The sequence below is a fragment of the Chelmon rostratus genome, chromosome 4 (genome assembly GCF_017976325.1).
Source record: "Chelmon rostratus isolate fCheRos1 chromosome 4, fCheRos1.pri, whole genome shotgun sequence".
NCBI classification, from domain to species: Eukaryota; Metazoa; Chordata; class Actinopteri; order Chaetodontiformes; family Chaetodontidae; genus Chelmon; species Chelmon rostratus.
In genome coordinates, this window is record NC_055661.1 from 23,667,936 (window position 1) to 23,688,366 (window position 20,431).

At 44.0% G+C, this 20,431-nt stretch overlaps 2 protein-coding genes across 3 annotated transcripts in view; one reads left to right on the forward strand and one right to left on the reverse strand.

Annotated features, from left to right (window-relative positions):
* The window catches only part of ralgps2 (Ral GEF with PH domain and SH3 binding motif 2), a 70,412-nt gene that overhangs the window by 38,176 nt on the left and 11,805 nt on the right, over positions 1–20,431 (forward strand). The gene's annotated exons all lie outside the window — the stretch shown is intronic.
* On the reverse strand, positions 1,842–19,198 carry angptl1a (angiopoietin-like 1a). The gene is made up of 6 exons (XM_041934637.1): positions 18,928–19,198; positions 8,967–9,213; positions 8,209–8,829; positions 5,073–5,266; positions 3,761–4,031; positions 1,842–3,635 (listed from the first exon to the last, which is right to left on the reverse strand). The coding sequence occupies exons 2-6, from the start codon at positions 9,154–9,156 to the stop codon at positions 3,448–3,450; spliced, it is 1,464 nt and encodes a 487-aa protein (XP_041790571.1). The 5' UTR covers positions 9,157–9,213; positions 18,928–19,198; the 3' UTR covers positions 1,842–3,447.

Genomic DNA, 20,431 nt, shown 5'->3' on the forward strand with positions numbered 1-20,431 from the left:
GGAGTAAGAGCCTTGTGACTGCTGTGTAGGCATCAGGTTTTGGTTTTTCCACAGTGATACATTTGTATGAAATTGTGTGTGTGTGCGCAACTGTGTGAACTCTGACCTGCTATTAGGCTTGGCAGACACAGCCACCTCCTGTGTGCGCTCACCACAGGGCCAGCCTGTTAAATGCTCAGATGAGCTTGTTCCTGTTCTCCAGCCAATCCTGCAAGGACAAAGAGCCCACAGAAATGTATGGCTCGACTGTGACAAAACGCACACACTTTAACATGTTTCCCCGACTCTTTAGGCTTTCACCTTGTCTACCCCAAGGCAGTTAGAGTTGATTCAGTGCCGTACTGCTGTACACTTGAGTGTTTTTTCACAGAGCTCAAGGCCCAATACATGATTTTTTTACCGTCAGTAAACAGATTCTAAATTAATTTAAGATCTCAATCACTACGCTCAAGTCTTCTTCAATACAGCATGATGTCTATTTTGTCAATTATAGTCCCATTTTGTGTAAAAAGACACGATAAAGCAGTAGGGCATTGCTACCTTGTGACTGACTAGTCGCTACCACGGCGTGTCCTCAGATTGTCAGTCAGATCTACTCAGGTTAGAGGCGTAGCAATGCATAACCTCCCCAGCACCACCCTCTTGTCCAAATATTGTCAACACAGTTGTAGTTGTTAAAAGGCAAATGTGTCTGTTCTGTTGATGAGTGCAAAATGCAGCTAAAATGTGTCCTGTGTACAGGGTTTAATGTTACACTTCTTTGAATAGTGTGTTTTTTAGCGAGAACTTGTTGAGATTTATGATCCCAAGTTAAGTCTCTGTGTACTTGTAGTATTATTTGTCACTGGGATCCTTCAGTAGCAAGTTGCTATTGGGCCACTGTCAGTTGAGAAAGACTCTACAGAGGCCCTTGACTCCCTTCTGCTCCAGCACGCTGTTTCTGCAGTTGTTGGGGTGGCTGTGGGACAAAAGCAACGCTGTTTTGAATAACGAATGTACTGGAACGCACCAGGGGCAAGGTGTCATATGTGTCAGATCAGGAAAGCCAGCCAAATGAGAGCTTCATCTCCCTACTGGTTCCTACAGCTTACAGTTCTGTGTGTCACTACAGCCAGGCTTGGTCTGGGCTCTCGGTCAGCATGGATATACAGCATTTTAGACGGCTCATAGAAAGCCTACCTGCCAGTTTTGTTGGCGTGCTGTGTGTGTCTGAGTATGTGAGCTAAATCGTGTTGACTGTATGTATCTGTGAGCTTCTCCTCCTTACAGCGTTTGCGTCAGACTGCGCCTGTCTGTTCTGACTTACAGTTCCTTAGAGGGAAAAGTCCAGAGGAGAGCCATAATTTTAAGATACGCGTTTGTATTTTAGGGAAAGAAAAGCTGAACAGTTTTATGTGGAAGGAATGTTCCCCTCCTGCTCGTCCCTGTTTGTCTTTCTCTTGCCTCTTATCTCCCCTTACACTCTCTCTAATTATTTCATTTTAGTCTGAATTCTTCTATAGCAGCATCATTTAATGTTTACCCTTAAATCCCTGTTATCTTTTCTACAGTCCAGCCTGCTTCTGCAAAGCTGTCTCTTCTCTCATATTTCTTTCAAACCTCACTTTCGCTTTAGTTTTGTTCCTTTCAGAACAAGACTATTGTGATTTTAAATGTCTCTCACTGTGGTCACAGTTTACTTTTATTCTGCCCACTTTCTCAGATTACTGAATCCATCACCTTCATGGCCTTGACCGTTTGTATCCCACTTAAAATCAGATCACAGGCATCTAAAGTGTTTTTATTTTAGATGATTATATCAGCCTTTATGCAGATATTTAAGTTTGACATTCAAACTGGAATAATTTTATCATTCACATGAGCTGAGTGATGAGTGAAAGACAGTTCATTGTTTACAAAAGAATTTAATTTGACTTGAATGAAAACAGGTAGTGCATGTCACGTTCTCTCCTCCCTCCAGTCAAATAGACATCCACTCTGGATTTGTTTGTGTCGGCAAAGAGAGTGTGTGTGCGTGTGTGCATGTGTGCATGTGTGTCTGTGTGCGTGTGTATACATGTCTTTCTGTTCAAGGGATGTTAGTGAATCTCTACATGGGATAAAAAATATTAAGAAATGTATTGTTACAAGGGATATAAAATGGCCATGACTATACTATAAATACACTGATAAATAACATTGTGAACATTTGGCCTGAGTAGAATCACACCTCTTAAATTACCTTACATAGAGATATTTACATACCAAAGCCAGCTCAGCCACATGCACATTGGACATGCACATTGTTGCAAGAGTTCATTTTCTGTCGGGGTCGAAGGAAACCCCAGAAGTCCAGACAAAGCCCATAAACAAGAGACAGTAGGTTTAACAAGGCCTGTCCTCTAACTGTTTGATTGTCAGGTATTCTAGCTGGCAACACACCTTTAAATTGCATCATTTTTTATGATACTAAGGTCAAACATCCCAGTACACCCAATACCCTTTGGTATGGCCAGCATTACTTTCAATAAGTCACTATTAGCTGCTCAGAAGAAATCTCATGTTTTTAGTTAATTGACCATTTCCCTTTATTACATACTGAGTTTCAACAAGAGTGAGCAAAGCCATGTTTCCATGGTAGGAACTTTCCCCGGGGACTAGGAACCATTTGAGGATCTCAGTGCATTTCCACTGCGGGGACCACGGTCTAAATGAAATTCCCCCCATCCACCCCCCACCCCAAAGTCTCTGCTCAGGGGGTAGTACTTTCCAAAAGCACAGAAACTTTTGGGGGTGGAGTGTGCAGCGCTGATATCTGATTGGCTGGGTAATGGCAGCATTTTACTTCAGCCACCATGTATTAAAATCTGCAGCTGCAAACCAGTATGTTTTTTGTTCTTTGTGCTTCAACACATCAATATGGGGACAAACAGACCAGGAACGATAGTTATTATGTAATCAAATGCAAAATTGTCATTGCTTTTTCACACATCAGCAGACTAAGTTGCCCTAATCTTTGCGGGTCAGACCGCAGTGGAAACGCAGACAACAATGGACTGAAGGAACCCTTTAGTCCCTTGAAAAGTAGTTCCTGGGACTAAAAGTTCAGAGCACTTTGGGTGGAAACGTTGCTTTGGATAGGACGCTTGAGAGTAATACTTAATCGTCCCATGGACCTCGACTGACCGTTACTTTCCAGACGGAACGGTAGAGGAGAGCAAAAACTGAGGGAGGGCAATAGCATCAGTATTCATCTCAAAGTTAGAGTCAACTTGGGCCATTGAGCAGACTGCTGGAGTTTTTCTGGCCATACTCATATGCCACTGTCTCTCACTCCTTTGTCTTTTACAAGGCACTGTTGTACGCTGGCAGGGATTCCTGGTTCTGCCTTTACAGTATTTGTTTATGGGTAGATACAGATAAGGAAGGAAACTGAGGTGCATCTGAATTGAACCGCAGTCCGAGCTTTCAGTCAATCGGTCGGATCATGAGGCGGACTGACTTGAGGGAGTAGAAACCTCCTCCATAGTCTGCCCAGAAGATTCCATCCTGAAATTTGCTGCGGTAAACTCCCCCGCTGTACCATACGCCATTCAGGTTGGTCTGGCCACAAGCGTTGTACCACCAGCCACCCTTATGGAAGTGTGCGCAGTTACCTAGTAGAGGGGGATACAACACCATAGAACAATGTGAGTGTGATGGACAGACAAAGGAGGAGCTTGACCTCTGTAGTTTCATTACACTTATACTAATATAAGAAATCAGAAAGCATCCCCCGTACCAGAAAATGCATCCTTGTCACGATCGAGCGTGGTGAAATGTTTGCCGTTGTGACTGCTGAAGGAATCCCCAGCGTTGCCCTGGTAGGTGCCGAGCCTCAGCCGATAACCCTCGCTCTCTGACTCCACGTGGAAGCTGCTGTACTCAGCGTACACCTTCTTCCCTGTCCAGTCCTCCAGCTCTATCATCAGCTTATAGTCACCCTGTTTCCCCAGGTTGTAGATATTGTCCAGCCCAAGCCAGTGTTCACCGTCTATGTTTCCAAAGCCTTTCTGCAGGAGATAAGCACCACAGCATGTAGTTCTGTTTTTTTCAGTTGTGGGTCATGTTCAAATGTTTTTGCTGTGTATTGCAGACCAACAAAGTGCAGAATTAATTTGAGTAAGTCGGCGCAGTGGGTTAGCTAACTGGTGAAAGAAGGCATCTCTTTTTATTCTGTGGTCAGCGGAGACCGATCATGTCCAAAAAACACAAACAGTAAAGCAGAGTGAGGTTATTTCTTTGCAGAGTGTTGAGTTTAAAGGAGTCTGGTGGCATATCGAGTGGAATGAAATCAGATCGGCTTCCTATTGAGACGATAATGTGTTGTAAATTTGTGATCTGTGGTTTGTCACTCGAGACGATTGATTGAATGGCGGGACAATGGTGATTCTGCTGTGGTTGGATGGACAGTTGAACACAGCAAATGCAGAGCTGCAGAATGATATTTCTGTCCCTGATCCAAAAAGCAAGTAAATATTGATTTTTAAATGAAATTTTACGACTGAGAGGAAAACTTACCTTTTACAGAGAAAACTGGGAGGCCAGTCATTTTTGTCAGGCTGTTAGACTTTCTTTTTTTTGCTCTTTTTTGAAAACAGTGTCCCTTCCTCCCTGTCCCTTGCTTGCTCTGTTAGACCTTGGATCACATTGCAGTTGCAAAGGCTGACGTGTGGGTGAGGATGAAGCGCTCATTTCCAGTGGGGTTGAGCTGTATTTCCTTCTCAGCCCACCCCAGCTCTGATTTGCGTGTATTTGTATGTAGGTCCCTGGCTAGAGTTCTTGGCTGTGATTTCAATGAGAGTAAATCCACCGCTAAGCTGTTTACATTGATGTAGCAAGTGCTTGCTCAGTGGCCCCAGAATGAACTGCTGAGACTGGGTCACTCCAGGAATATGAGAAGAAAAGCTTTAAATGCAGCTCACTCCCATACATACAGATATATTAATATTTTCCCCAAAAAAACACCCTCTGGCTAAGGTTTTCTCATTAAACTCTGCCTTTACCCTATCAAACCCAATAATATATTCAATGAATGAGTTCCCTCAACTTACCTTGTAGTTCTCCCAGTTCCGAAAGAAGTTAACAGAGCCATCTCTCCTCCTTTGCAACACGGTCCATCCTCCATTGTCAAGGCCATGTTCGCACCAGGCTTGGATCAGCCGCTCGCTGCCGTCTGTCTTAAGCAAGTACATCCCACTGGTGGTGTGGCCTGCCTGTCGCACCTGGAAACAGTCCCTGAAGGGACCTGTGGTCGGAAAAATGGTTGTTAAAAAAGAGGAAGTCAGTGGCACTGATTTAACTGCAGTATCACCATTGCCAAAAATCTATTTGTCACATTTCAATTTGGATAACAACAATATTCTTAATGTTCTTCAATATCCCAAATATTTGGGATTTAATTGTTAGTAGTTGATTATCACTATTATCATTATTAGCAACAGTAGGAACAGTATTAGCCTTGGGGCAAAGCATTGTTGAAATGAGTTATACCTGCTACTAAAAAGCAGGAAATGACCACAAAACAAGAAAGCATAAATTGTTTATCTTTATCTTTTGCTTCTGACCCTTGATTCCTACTAAAATCATCCATTGCTTGAGTTGCAATCAGTTTTAGCCCCCCGAACAAATATAACATGCCGCAGCATGAACTGAACAAGATGTCTTTTTTGATTGCATATGCAGAAGTCATCATCATCAGTCTAGGGGCTCTAGACAGTAGACAAGAGAGAAGGGGAGAGAAAGCTGGGAAGGATCGTTTGTTACACCCCATGGTTTGAGGATGTTCTGTATCATTGTGGCGACATTCTTTGGAAAATATCTCCTTTTGCTCAGACCGTCCAAACATCCGGCAGTCTCGAGTTACACAAACATGCATGTGCACACCTAAAATGTTATGTGAATATTGACCTAGGTTTAGTCATCAGATGAAGCCATGTGATAGCACTGCACTCAAAGCTGAAGCTGCTAAACCTGAACCCTAAATATTTCCAATGTTTTCTCCAGTGACAATATGTATTAAACCAGCATGAACATCGGCATTGTGTGGGGGCCTCCAGGGCCTAAAGGTCCATGGAAGATGGTTTTCTTAGCGTCTTAGTGTTGGAGTACATAGGGACTCAGTGTGATGCCCCAACACAGATATCTAAAACTGCCTGTCACAAGCTTGTATATTTCTAGTGATGATATGTCTTCATCAGACCTGTCAGTGAGGGCTTTCTTTAATTTATTTCAGATTCTCATTAGTTTCTGCTAATAGAGTTTTAATTAGTTGAGACTGGATTATAAAGGGCTCAGCGAGATCAAGCTGTAGTCAGGCAATGTGCATTTACAGAAACAGTGAACCTACATGGAAGAGGGCCTATTGGTGGTCTTTGGTGGCTTGGTTTTCCATTGAAGGTATACTTATTTTATTTTGTTCCTCAGATATACACTGTCTATTGAAAAGCACACCTTCATCCGTGTATATTTAGCTCTGAAAATCAAATGGGAAATGAAAGGGAAGTTGGAGTAAATTTATCACAGGAGAAGGAGAAGGACCCATCCTTAACACTAGGAATTAGGTAAATACGCGTCATGGAGACGCGAGGTAGAAATAGTTTTTTAATGTGTTTTTTTTTCCTGAAAAGTAAAAGGGTGATGGATGATGTGTCGGCCACCAAAGCAAAAACGATCCATACCTGGCTTTCCATTGTTTTTCTTGGTTGTAGATAAACTAGAGGTGTCCAGATTGAGAGATTTGTTTCAGTCATAGAGAAACTAGATTGTGGTAGTCTGTGAAAGAAGTGGCTTAATGCTTAACATTTCAGCTATAATAGAGATGAGGCTTGTGGAGTAACTGTTACAACACTCCGTCCTTTTTGGCGTCTGCAGGTGGAGTCCTTCTACCTCCTCCAGTCTCTTCACTGCCTTGTGTTTTTCCTCTATGATTAACATATCATTATCATTATAAGTGCTTAAAGTCAGATGAAAGTGTTGCAAGCTCAATGTTCTGAGAGGAGCCTTGTTTCACCCAGACTGGTTTTTGGAGGATCAAGAATGGGCACTTGAAAACCTCGTGACAAACTGGCAAAATCACACACTTTGAATTGAACACACCCATGGCATTATATATTGGCAGTAACGGTACTATTAAAACACTATTTGAAATATTACATTGTAGTATTCTTGTTTCATTTTGTTGTTGCAGGACCAGCAAGCTGATGTTTAATTAGTAATGTTGTGATTTATTAGCTAATTTGCTATATGGTGCCTGCGTTTTTCTCTAATGGAAAGTAGCAAGACAATGATTAAATCTTTAGTTTGAGCCTTTACGTGTCAGACTTAACCAGAGATATAAATGTCGGATTTAATCAGATACGAGAGAAAGCCTTCCTCACCTCATCGTTCTTATGTGAACAGTATGATTGTCACTTAACAACACTAAATGACTCTGCTGTCAGTATTCAAACAGGCCTTTTTTTAATTCCCCTTTTTATCTGAAGGATGTCTGAGGCATGTTATGAATGATTTCATCCAGTTCACCATCTGGTTGCATAACCCCTGTCAACATTCCCCGCCATCGTCCAATCGCCAGACAAAATACAACAGCCCTGACCAATTTTTAGGAGCCGTTTCCAAGTAGCGTTCCAGCCTTGCAAATTGGTTTCATATTGGAGACGATCCTTCTCAGATGTCAGAATTAGCCAATCTCTGTGAGAAACATATGGAGAAGCCTAATCTATGTCAGAGGATTTTATCCGATTAGATGGTTTTGTCTGGGGGTCTGAGACCTTGATCAGCTGTGTGCTCTGTTTGTTCATACTATTCCCTTTATTTCTTCCATAGACTGGATGTAAATCTGACCAAAGCCTTGCAGCTAATATATATTCCTGTCCTCTGTCCTCTTTTTTTTCAGTTCAAATAGACTTAATCCACATCCTACTAATTTAGTACATATGCTTAGTGCAGTGCAGCCAATAAAGATGGCCAAGTGGGAATCATTGGAATGTATGATTTCACTACCTCTGTAGCATGCCAAGGATGAGCCAACTGTGCCTCAGCAATACAAAGCGTTTCGAGACATTAAGTTTTGCAGTCCTTAGCTAATTTTACTTGAGTAATTGCGTAATTGTATTTGAGTCCTGATTATGTTTGCAGTATTCAGTCACTTATTCTTTCATCCCCTGCCACATAAAAATTGGTACATACCGTCAGAGGTAAGTGTTCCCTGTGGTGGTGGAGGGTCAATCCCAAATGGGCTTGCAGTAGGGGAGTCCATGCGTGATCCTCTGGGAAAGGCCCGGTTGTTATTGTCCCTCTGTATCTCATTAGTGAAACGATTGTTAACTGGTATATTCTGTGGTACCACCTGTACCAGTGGGGGAACTACGGGCAGCTCACCACGTCCCAGTGTCCTCAGACACTGCTCCTCCAGTGCAGAGATGAGAATGGACTGGTTGTTGACCACCCCGGCCATTGTGGCAAACCGGGCCTCCAGCTCCTTGTACCTTGAAGCCAGCCGCATCATCTCAGAGGTCACATTGAGGACGCGGTTCTCCAGCTGGGCCAGCTCCAGAGAGTTGTCTCTTTTCCTGATGATCTCATGCAACAGCTGCATATAGAGTTGGGTCACCCTGGAGTTCATGTTTCTGCTCTCTTTCCGCAGCAGCTTCATCTCATTCACCAAGTTACCATCCACATCCACCACCAGCTGCAGCGTCTCAATCTCACGCCGCTGTTTGTTGAGCACCTCCCGCACATCTGCAATGTCCATACGGGTCACTCTGTCCTTGTCTGGCTCAGGGCCTGTGGTGCTGGCACAGATTGGACCTGATGACAGACATGAATGATTTAGAAGATTACCAAGAAGCTCTTTTGATGTTTAGAAAAACAGTGGATGGTTAAATGAAGACAGCCATATGATGAATCGCTAACAGTTTAATACAAAAACAAGTTATCCTATAAACCTGTAATTCTCTGCTCAGGGACAAGGAAGGTGTAGGAACACTTTTTGGCATCAGGGTCGATGGGGGCTCTTTTACTCCTGTGGAGAGAAGGCTCTTTGGTCCTCCGGGCTTCTCTGGAGCTCCTGCAGTAGCCTTCCTCCCAGAGGGAGAAGCAGAGCAGAGCGCACAGGCTCCACATCAGCCCCTGCATTGCTGCTGGCTGGTTAGATGGATAGATGGACAGCTACTGGTGCTCCCCCAGGCCTCCCTGCAAGAATTCAAGATGTTAAGAGTTAGGACTCTGAAACAGACACTTTATTTGTTTGTGCAGGCTAGCAAAGGGAATGTAAACAGTCGGAGTGTTGCTTGTATCCTGTTCCACCCTGAGGAACCTGCTGCCATGAGATTTTAATGAGAAGGTATTTGACAATTTTTCAAATATTCACAGACAATCAGAAATGGTTGAGGAGGGTGTTCACTGAGTCTGCAGGAGCACAGTTGTCAGGTCATTGTTCCACATAGCATTGTTTGTGTGGAAAGATCGAAAAAGAGAACACATTTGCGTTCCAGCCCACGGGACGAGGTCTGCTTTCTGTCTCAGCTAGTTCCCCTGCTGACAGACACCCCATTTTTCTCCGTTCCTGTTGGTTTTCTTCCCTATTAAGTGTTGTGCTATGTGCCTGCTGGCTGTGCTTTATCTTTGATACCTGTCCGCACTCTTACTTCATCTTCTTTACTCTGGGAATGAGATTATTCTTTTCTTTGGCAAACTCCCACCCTCTTGTCTTGCATAATATGTACTATCTTTTTCAACTGCAGGAACAATTCCACTAATACTTTTTTGAAATCCAGGATCTTTTCAGCAAGTTGACAGCAGGAACCTTTCATTTCTGCCGCCAAAACAGTCACTTCCTTCAAGTATAATCTGATAACTCAGTAACTCAGTGGCTGCAGAGCTAAATGGCAGACTTGTCCAACACAAGGTATAGAACTGCTACAGTTCATGAACAGCAGACTTCCAAAGAATATCAATATTGGGAGAAAGATAGGAATATTCCTTTTATGTTCACTTTAAACATAAAAAGAGTTTATGTCCTATTATCCTAAGTACTTGGTCAAAAGGGCCAAAAAGGCCTCTAAGAGGGTTGAAGACCTCCCTTCCTGCTTTGCGATCCGACCTCACTGTCAACAGTGTTGCCTACTTGCACAGTGGCCCTCCCTAAGTAAAACACATTGACCCCTGAATCTGATTTAGTTTTCTGTGGGACACGGTACGTATACTCACTGCTCCATGTGGCTCCACACATCCAACAGGAACATTTAGTGGGAGGTAGTATTTGTGTTTCACTTGAAAGATTTTACAAAGGCACTCACACAGGCAGCCACGACAGGGGTGTTAGAGGAATGCAGGAAAACAGTTTGCGCAGGGTTGTTTTCAGCCCTGTCTAATTTGAAGGGTGACTGCTGGCACTTGTCCCTGCTGATTCTAGGTCTGTTTCTCATCAATGAAAAAGCACAAGAATACACACAAACAGACGTACACACTACTCCATTTAACACCTTGGCCTGCGCGAGGCCAAGACTGTCTAGCCCCTCTTATCCACTCCATCACTCTCCAGTCAATCTATACTCAGTGCCACATCATTAAGTCCTACCTCCACCCTGAAACTCAGGCCCTGTGTGTCTCCCATATGACGCCATTGTGGTTCTTCTGGAATTCTGTCACTTGGAATAATGTCGAGAGAGGGACAGGATTACAGCTAGCACTGCAGAACTGTAGCGTGTGCGCACACTCTTGCTGGTAATCCGTAAGCTTGTGTGTCCACATGTATGATTGAGAACTGTGTGTGCATGACTATCCAGACACGTTACTCATTTTCATGGTTGTGTGTTTTTCCAGCAGCCGGTGTGTCTGACAGCGCAACCAGGTACTGTATTCTTGCTGACCTCAGTGAGAACTGCTAATGACTTTAACAGCAGCATCAGCAGTATCAGTTCTCATGTGCGTCTTCTCTTCCAAACTATGCCTGGCTTTCCACCATTGCTTTGAGCTCCATTAAGTGTCCTTATTCAGCATCATCTCCAGTCAGCTACATGCCCCCTGAGCGTGAACAGGACAGGCAACATTGCAGCTCATCCATCAGCTATCGCCTCCCTCATTTCCCATCTCTTTCTTGTCATCCTTTTCCCTCTCTGCCCTTCTTTCCTCCTCTCTCCTGTCTTCTGGAGCCTGATTTCCTCTTGGGTGGTGGTTCCGAGTATGAGGGGCCTAGTCTCTTTCATGGAACCATAGCATATCAAAGACATTCCAGGGAACGTGGAGAGGTCACCAGTGTGTCGTGAAGGTACAAGGTCTACAGTGTTTCCTCAGAAAAGGCAGAGTGGCTCCTTTCTTCTACCGCAACAAACCAAAACTAAACACTGCTGAAGTGCTTGGGGACTTGGTCGCTATTGAGCAGAAAACATAAAGTGCTCCCCTCTGGGAGCAAAAACATTATACATGCAAATATACCATCACATACTGTGGTTGCAGTTTTTTTTTTGTTGTTTTTTTTGTAGAATGGAATTTGGATTTTTTTCTGCAAGATGGGAGTTGGATCTCTACAAGACAAAGGGGCAGTTTTAATATATCCAATCTTTGCCTACTTGACCAACTGCAGTAAATTGGTTCAGCAGGGATGGAAGGGGCCATTATGCCACCAGTTGCTCACATTCAGCACTTCAGATTCAACGAGAAAAGTAGCAGCACATAAGAAAACTACGGGCATGACTGACCTCATGTGGAGGTTTGTCAACAGGGTGCACTTAAATTTGAGCAGACTGAATATAGTTTTTGTTTATAATGATAATGTGCATTTTTATGACAAGTTGATTCAGGTTCAGTGCACCACAGCACATTTAACATGTGCATTGTTTTATTTCTATTTGCTGGACAAAGACAAAAGTTGGCTTTTGGCTCATCTGTGCAAGTACTGCATGTCTACAGCAGTGCGCCTTAGCAGGAACGAACAATGTTCCCTCGCATGTTTCTAAATGTTCAGTATGATTTGGCTTGAAATGCATTTTCAAATGCTTCAGAGAAATGTTGCACGAATGCAACATGAAAGACCAAACAATGCAAAGAGATGAAGGGCAGCAGGCTGTAAGGCTGAAACAAAGCACAACGTTTTAAAAGGATAGCACAGACAGTATTAGATTAAAGATGGAAGAGACTGATATTGGTAGAAAGTGGGTCATGGCCTTTTTCCCTTCCTGACCAGGCATCATGAACATAACTTGAGGCAGAGTCACTTTTAAATGAATTATTCATATTCCTTTTTTTAGTCCACAAATCTTCACTTTTTTCTCTGCCTGTTTCTTTCCTTTTAATTACTTTGCTCTTTAGACCACTCCTCCTAACTTTCCTTCCGTTTTTGGATACGTGGTTTCCTCTTTCCTTTCTCTGTTTCATGTTCCTTCCCCTCTTTTCTCTTCAGGGCTTTTACAGTTTTACAGCTAAATCTCTTAAGCAGCAGGTTGCAGAGGCATATGAGAGTCATGGACTATAAGCAGTACAGCAAATAATGATAATTGAAACTAATTTTCTCCTTAATTTAAATGGGATTCATAAAATGTCTTGTTGGCTCAGCTGTACCCACAACAGCTCTTATATTCCATAACATCTGTGTGAAACCAGTGTGTGGTAGATTGGCAGCAGGCCTCTAATTCCGCCTTCCTTATATTTTGGCAACAGTATGAGCTTCATAAGTCCTCCTAAGGGCACTGCTGGGTCCTCACCCCACTTATAGTTATTAACAGTCAGGAGACGTATGACAGTGGGTTTTTAATTGTCCTCACTCCCCGCTTTCTGTCTGACCTATGGTTTAATTTAGTTTCATGGTTGTTATTGGAACAGTCTAAGGATAGACAGTCTTTATATTTAGCTGACTTCCTTTGCTCCTTTCACCACACACTCCTTCATCCAACTGGGAATCATTTTCAGTAGAAGACACAATCATGTTACTGTTGAAGCCCATTAAACTAACTGTCATCTTCTATAGGCAAACTATCAAGTGGGCCACATGCTGTACGTATGCAGGCCTTGTGGTTTTGTTCTCATTGTTTGTTGTCCCATTGGAGTTCAGGGTTGTACAGTTTTACAGGTCTTGGAGCAGTAGAGGTGATTCTCTGAGGCTTTGGTTTATTTATCTAATAATAATTACAGAGCTTAGTGCCGTGCTGAAATATCTCTGGACTGCTTTATGCCAAACACAAATGCACACGAGGTCATTTTTCTCCACGCATGTACCCATATCTGCACACAGCATCAACACACAAAAAGTGCAAAGTGCTGCCAGCTATTTCCCTGGCTTTGCTCACTGTGATCGCCAGCTCAGCGGTGCTCTGCCGTGTTGTTGGTTGACTCAATAAAGCCCACAGCTGACTAGCTATTTCCGATTTGGTTTGGCTTTCTTTGATAGTGTTCACCCCACACTCACTCTGGAGGTGTGTGCATAGCGAGGACACTGGCTTTCATCTGCCTTGGCTTGCTGTGTAGGAGTTGGTGTTGTACACGAATGGTGATTAGCTTTGCACTCGAGTAAGAGACATAAATAATTCTTTTCAGCATGTCGTCAGAGAGGAAATGACCAGAGAGCTCATTAAGCAAGACTGCTGCTTATGTTACTGCTAGACAGGCACAATTTGTTTTGCCGTGTTGGTTAAACAGCGTAATGGATGTTGGTTGTTTCTTCAGAAAGACAGCCATATGTCACACTTGTGGCTTCAGGTTCCTCTGTGTGTATTGGCACACACCCTCCTGGAAGCGGACATCACGTTGAGATCCGAGCCAAGGCAAACTACTTCATAAACAACTGGTATAAACTGATTCCATGGAAAATTGGCTCACTGCAGGTGTCTCTGGGATGAATCCCATTAAAGCCACTATCATACAGTATTTATTATACTTGTAACACACTCAGTTTCCAGTTTATGAGGTAGACCCAAGTAAAACTAATGCAGTGTAATCTAACAGTCCTGCAGTAAATCTGCCTTCAAAACCACAAAGTACATCCTCCAAAATGACCTTGCACCTCTCAACACCTCTCTTAAACAGTTTCAGCAAAAACTGAACTTTATTACCATCGTGAAGGTAGAATTTATTGCACGAGTGTGTACATTAGTCTTAGAAGACAGTAGCACACAAAGTCAGATAATCAAACTTGTTGGTTTCTGTCTTTCCTGATGCTTTGCACTCACGCTATATAAATAAAAGCTGGAAGAATCTCTTGTGACGATCGGCTAGTACATTTGGTAGAGTGCACTGGACTGTTCATGCGTGTATATAGGTAGGAGACATGAACTAGAGCTCATGTGAGTGTGAAATTAAGATTCAGGCTGTTTTCCTGCCTTTTGACTGACTGTTGTGTGGGTTTCAGAGCTCCTGGTCACAGTGTGTCTCCTGCAGTGATTTACCAGTTCTGATGTGTCAGTCTGTAGCCTGATTGATTGCAGTTGAACAAACGGGGGAGAAAGACTTGGACAAAATGCATTTAGGTTTTCATAGCCAGTGTATTTCCCAGTCTCAAAATCCCCAACTTCCACTCCCCCATCTGGTCCTCAGACTTTCCCACAGCCAGTCCAAAATGCCCTAAAACTCACAACACATCATCACTGGTCAGAAGAAAGAGAGCAAAGTAAAATCAAAAGGGGGATGAGCGGAGGAGAGAAGAGGGTTTTGATTCGGAGAGTAGCGACAATAAACAGCAGCACTGTTTTACATGACAACATGGAGCTGAGCCAGCTCTGCTGTTGGTCCACAGCCAGAGACGGACTTCCTCCCAGCATCCCATCCACACATGATGTCACCAGCCACCGATTGTGTCAACGGAGCTGAGTTACATGGCCGCTCATACACTCTGTCGCTCAAAGACACAAATTGACGTAGTGCTCGCTAAGACAGTTGGTTCCAGAGCCACGGGTGGGAAACAGCAGAGAAACCATCTAACTAGTTTATAATAAAGGATCCAATTAGAAATAGCTAAGATGTGAGGTTATCAAGGACAGGGGGTGGAGAGGTGAGTGGGGAAGCAGTGAAAGTACTGACATTATGAAACAGTTGATTTTAACAAAACAACAGCGCGAAACGGTAAAACAGTAAAAGAAAAATCATAAAAGCCTCTTCAACAAAACTGAAGAAACCATACAGAGATTAAATGCTGCTACCACAGTGTAAGAGGAAATACACTGTGGCACAGTGTTAATGGTGTTGTTTTATATTTCCTCATTAAACAGCACATATTGGAAATATTGAAAGGGAAATCAAGGCAGATAAAAAGTGCTGGAATAGGATTTTCTCTACATTTATAACTTGAGCCAGCAATTGGGAGCGGAGCCTCCTTCCCTCCCAAGAGTTAAAAAAAATGAAGGATGAGGTGGAAAAACGAAGACTCTGTGTTAGATTAAGTGGTTCTATTTAGGATGACATTAGCCTGTGGTTAGAATAAAACCAACCCAATAAAAACCCCCAGAAGTGGTTCTTGCCCCTTACTTTGTAGCTACTGATTTGTCTACCTTCGTGACACTATATTGCTGAGAAGGGAGCCCCCAAAAACTCCCTGAGGCCCCATGGCGCCCATCTGTTTTCCCTCTTCTGTAGTGAAACTCTAAACATGTGGGCTGATGTTGGGGTCAGAGGTCTATATGTGGGATTAGGGTGCAGCCCCACCCTTCCTCTACCTCACCACCCCCCACCCGTCCGCTCCACAACCCCTGCAATCAATCGGCTTTTGTGGAAAACAGGTTCCCCCTCTTCCTCCTTCGGCACAACGCACACATAAATGCACAAACACACCATTCTTATGTTCTGGGTATCCAGGGGGACAGTTCATATGAGGCCGTCCCTCTCCATCTGTCATACTTTGTCAAGATAAGGACTCTCAACCCTCCAACACTGTCCTCCTTCACTCCACGACACTCCTCCTCTTACCTCTCCCCATCGCAGAACAAACACTCAGCCTGCCGCTCACCACCAACGCAACTCTCCATGTGCACACACTCGCATTGATATATGCAGGCGTGATTATTAATTCTTGCATAACAAAATCCCGGCAGTTGACATCACCTTAAGCTAGTGCCTTCCCCCAGCAATTTATTACCCCGTCTGACAGATAAGCCGCTACCTTTCCCGTTCAGGTGGCTTTTCTCTCTGATTAAATTAAACTCGTAAAGTGATGCTTGGCTTTCAACGAACGCATGCTGCTGCTAAGGTTTCAGGCATTAGAGCAGAGCCGCAGGAGGGTCAGGGGAGAGAGGAGAGCCGGGAGGGGGGAGTATAAAAATGTTACAGCATTTATATAAATGTTTGTTTGGCTGGACGGTGTAAATTTTCAGATTTAGGAGATTACTCGCGGCCACTCACACTCTTTTCTTGGTTTTATGTCTCCTCTGAGGCACACCTCACCTTAAGCTCATACCTATGACTGCACATGCTTTCTATTAGTTGAATCAGCAAGGAAGAACACGGAAATTCACAGACACACATACACACACACAGCATTATGCACTCGTCACCCACTGGCTCTACTTGGTTGCATGCCTCCACTTCTCTTCTCTGTTTGTCCGCCCTCCTGTCTGACCTCTTCCTTCCTATGGTGACCTGTCCATTCAACTGTGTCCAAGCTCTCATTAGGGGGATTCTAAATGAGCTTCACTCTGCAGCCAGAGACTTTTCTTTGAATTCTTCCACTTTCTTTTTTTTTTCTCCCCACGGTTGTTGTAATTTTCTGTTATTCTTCACCCAAACCCAGGAGCGCTACAGGCAGCCTTGTGGCTCGTAACGTCAGTTTGAGTTTGAAGAAATATAATGTGTCCGGCTCGTTCCGCTGTGGTTGGATTTAACGGCATGGGGTCAGCACAGCGAAAGAGCAGACCAGTGTGTGTTATCTGTATCTGCTTCTATGTGTTTTGCTGATAAGATCAGCTGAGCTGTCCACTACAAATCTGCGTCGCTCAAGGGTTCACACACAGCCTCAGGTCAAACACTGAGATACGATTGGCCACATGCCCATCACCCAGAAACCACAGTTGGCTGGTGCTGGCTAAGTGAGCTATCAATCTCCTGCTGCGTTACAACATAGTCTGTGACAGGACGGCTGGGGGAGGGCAGCGCTTTACTGGTTCTGACAGCCTACCGTGCACTACCTGACCGCTATTTATTGGCTTGTCACGGGAGTTTTAAAAACTTTAAATAGGAAAAACATCAAAAAGAAATTCTCTTGTGTTTTATAGTCTGGTGTGAGGGTCAGGAGAATGGTTAGCTTATGTGTGGATTGGTTGTAATGACCCATTTAAGGCCAGTCCCCCATGCACCCGGGTTCAGGTGAACCTGAGGGCCAAGCGCCGCTGCTCCAGCACGGAATGTTCTGGATGTTTCTCAGGCAGCTGCTCCCTCCTTCTCTTTATCTTTTTTAGATTTCTTTCTTCTTTTCCAGGCTGACTTTTTGGAGGTATTGATATGATGATTTATTGCTCTACAGGAAAAACCGGCAAGCTCATGAAATGTTTTCTTAGTCTTTTGCCATTCTCTCATTTTTTTTTGCCTTTTTCCTCAAGGCTTTTTGAAGCTTGAAGTGTGTGTTGTTTTATATGTGTGTGTGTGTGTGCCTGTGTGTGTGTCTGTGTGTGTGTGTGCGCGCGCTCAGCACTGTCCTCTCCTCTCATGGTCGTTTACAGCATTCACAGATGTGGCTTTGTAGAGAACAGAATATTTTCCACAGATCCCACCAACAGACCAGGACGTAAGTGAAAACATTTGGAGATAATTGTGAGTTGGTGATATGGAAGTGCACCAGAATGATGTTGTTACTGTTCAAAGCTTTCGCCATCATGGCAAGGTTGCGACTGAAGTGTCTTGTAGATTTGGTGTATTCGATAAAGGATGTGGTTAAGGTTGGATTACACTGCATCATCATTATTTTTCCCCTTTACTCAACTTTGTGAAAGAGACTTGTCCTTCCAGAAACACTCAACTTTTCACAAACTGCAGTGTATTTTCTGCGCGTCTCAACGTGTGATCTCACCACCCCCATATGTAACGAGAAGAAGCATGTGCCGAGAGATATGTCACTACCTTGTTAGGTGTAATATTGCTGATATAACCCCCGATTCCACCAGGTTAGCTCGGCTCCATCCCTGCACCCCCCTCACGTTAGCGGACAGGCTCAGATGGTGCCATATTAGGAAACCAAAGGCCAAGAAAAAATAAACAAGCCTGGCTTCGGAGCTCAAATCTCTCCATCTGATCAGATCAGTCTCCCTCAAGTGTTTAGCTGGAATGCCCTACTTTTCTTTCTCTTCTTTTCTCCCCTGTTTGGCTTTCTGTTTCTCTTCAGGTCAGGCACAGTGTAAATTTTAAATCAAGTTAAACAGTTGGGGGTGTTTCTCCTTGTTACATCTAGAAAAAAACACTGATGAAAATGTTTCATTAATTAATTACTGTCTTTCTTTACATTGTTCTATTCGAACGTCCCCTCAACACAGTGGTAATGCAAAAATCACCAACCACTGTACTTTAATTCGTCCCTGTATGTGGGAAGCCTACACTAATGGCATCCCACATGTCCTTAATATCCCTCACTTGGTCTCACATACAGTAGGTCACACAGGGCAGCACATAGAGTAGGTGTTGAATGTATACACACGATACAGTTCTCAGCATGCTGTACACAGTATATCCCAGGCCTCAGACTCCAGAGGAAAGCCAAAAAAGCGTTGCTAAATGTTTCTGTCTGCAGCCGGAGCCTCCAGTCACGAAACGTCCTAACCTCTTCAACCTCTCAGCCAGAGCTCTCACAGCTGCTCTGACACACACTCACACATACACACACACACACACACACACACACACACACACACACACACACACACACACTCTGTCATGCCGGCACACGCGCATACTCCAAAAAACAGACTTGGAATCAGAATGAAATCAGGCAGCATTTACCTTCTCGTTACCAGCAGTGGGGGGGTGTTTCCTGCAGTTATAGTTTCACGTGTGTGTTGTATTGTGTCTTCACCGAGCTGCAGTGCTCAGGACTCATCTCTCTCTCTCTGTCTCTCTTTGTCCCAGTCTTCTGAGGTGCTCCACTCACTCCTTCTGTCCTGCAGCTGAAAATCACAATATAAGCGCTCTCTGCCAAGGCCCCACTTCCCCAAAGATGTGCTCCTCCCTGTGGACTCAGCTGTCCTGGGGCTCAGGCTGGGGCATGGTTCAATAGCCGGCCACTTCAACAGACTGAGCTCTGAAGACTGATGCCTTGAGTTTTTCACAAAGGATGGGGGAGACTAGAAGGAGGGAGGGGAAGGAGGAAGAGAGGGGAGGAGAAGGGGGATGAGGGTGTGGGAGTTTGAGATTGCCTTTTTTTTTTTTTCTTCCTCTCTGTTTTTTGGGAGTGGCCCAGCCCACTTCTGATGTCACTCTGATGGAAAAAAAGACAGAAAAAGAGAATAACAGAGCTGCCTCATTAAGTTTCCCATCCTCAACAATGACCTTCATGGTTCTTGTGTAGAAGAATTGAGTGGAGTGGAAGGAAAGGAGGCCTTTTTGACTTCAGAAGTGTTTTTGCTGAGTCTGAGGCGCAGACACAAGCTGCTTTGACCCCTTTCTTCTTTGATTACAACTGGCAGTTCCCCTCCCCGTTTGCCTTCTCCTCTAGCAGTAGGACGAGCTGATTGTAATGCTGCTGATGTTTCTGAGCAGCTTCCTGTAGCGCTTCAGCTGTAGCAGGAGAAAAAGGAAGGCAGGCAAAACTGGTTTGTTACTGGAGCAAAGTCTTCCAGGTGTAGTCTGAGTATGTCTGGTCTTTTTCCTGCTCCTTATCAACGCTGTCATTTGCTTTAGTGTGTTTCAGTGTGTGAGACATGGACAGATGTGTTTTTTCTGTGTTGACATATTTGAAAGATCTCATTTAGATAACTGGTTAAAAGAGCAGATAGAAGATCATGTTTTCCCCAATGCTTGGTGACCACATTTCTTCCCTCCTACCCGTTTCTCACTTGAGCCTCTTTTCGTACAAGTTTTGCCACATGTAAATACATACAAAGCGCCTATGTATCCTAACCACAGGTCCTCTGAGCGTGCATCTGGCTGTGGGTGTTCCAGACAGTATGGATTTGTGCATGACTAACTGCTGTTATCCCTGACAAGCTCTCAGAAGAGCAGCTACAGCGGTTAAGCCTCCAGGATCCCTCTCTTCCTCCTGTTCTCCCCATCTCTCAGTTTCCCCCTTTACAGCTGCGTCTCCAAACACTTGTAAGCGCAATTTCTGCTCGCAGCTTGTCTCCCTCTGATTCTAATCAGATGGTGTTGTGTTTGTGTGTTTGTGTGCTATCATTAAGACAAGGTTATGGCCCTTTTATCTGCTGGATCTGGTCCTGCAGTTCTGTTGTCCTTGCTTATTTGTGCATCTGTGTTTAGACTCTGCATGCACAGTGTTGTAAATGCCTGT

Coding starts and splice junctions, on each gene's coding strand:
- angptl1a (XM_041934637.1), bottom strand. CDS start 9,156: ATGCAGGGGCTGATGTGGAGCCTGTGCGCTCTGCTCTGCTTCTCCCTC. Junction 5,267..8,208: donor GGGAACACTTACCTCTGACG/GTATGTACCAAT, acceptor TTCCGACCACAG/GTCCCTTCAGGGACTGTTTC. Junction 4,032..5,072: donor GGAACTGGGAGAACTACAAG/GTAAGTTGAGGG, acceptor TATCTCCTGCAG/AAAGGCTTTGGAAACATAGA.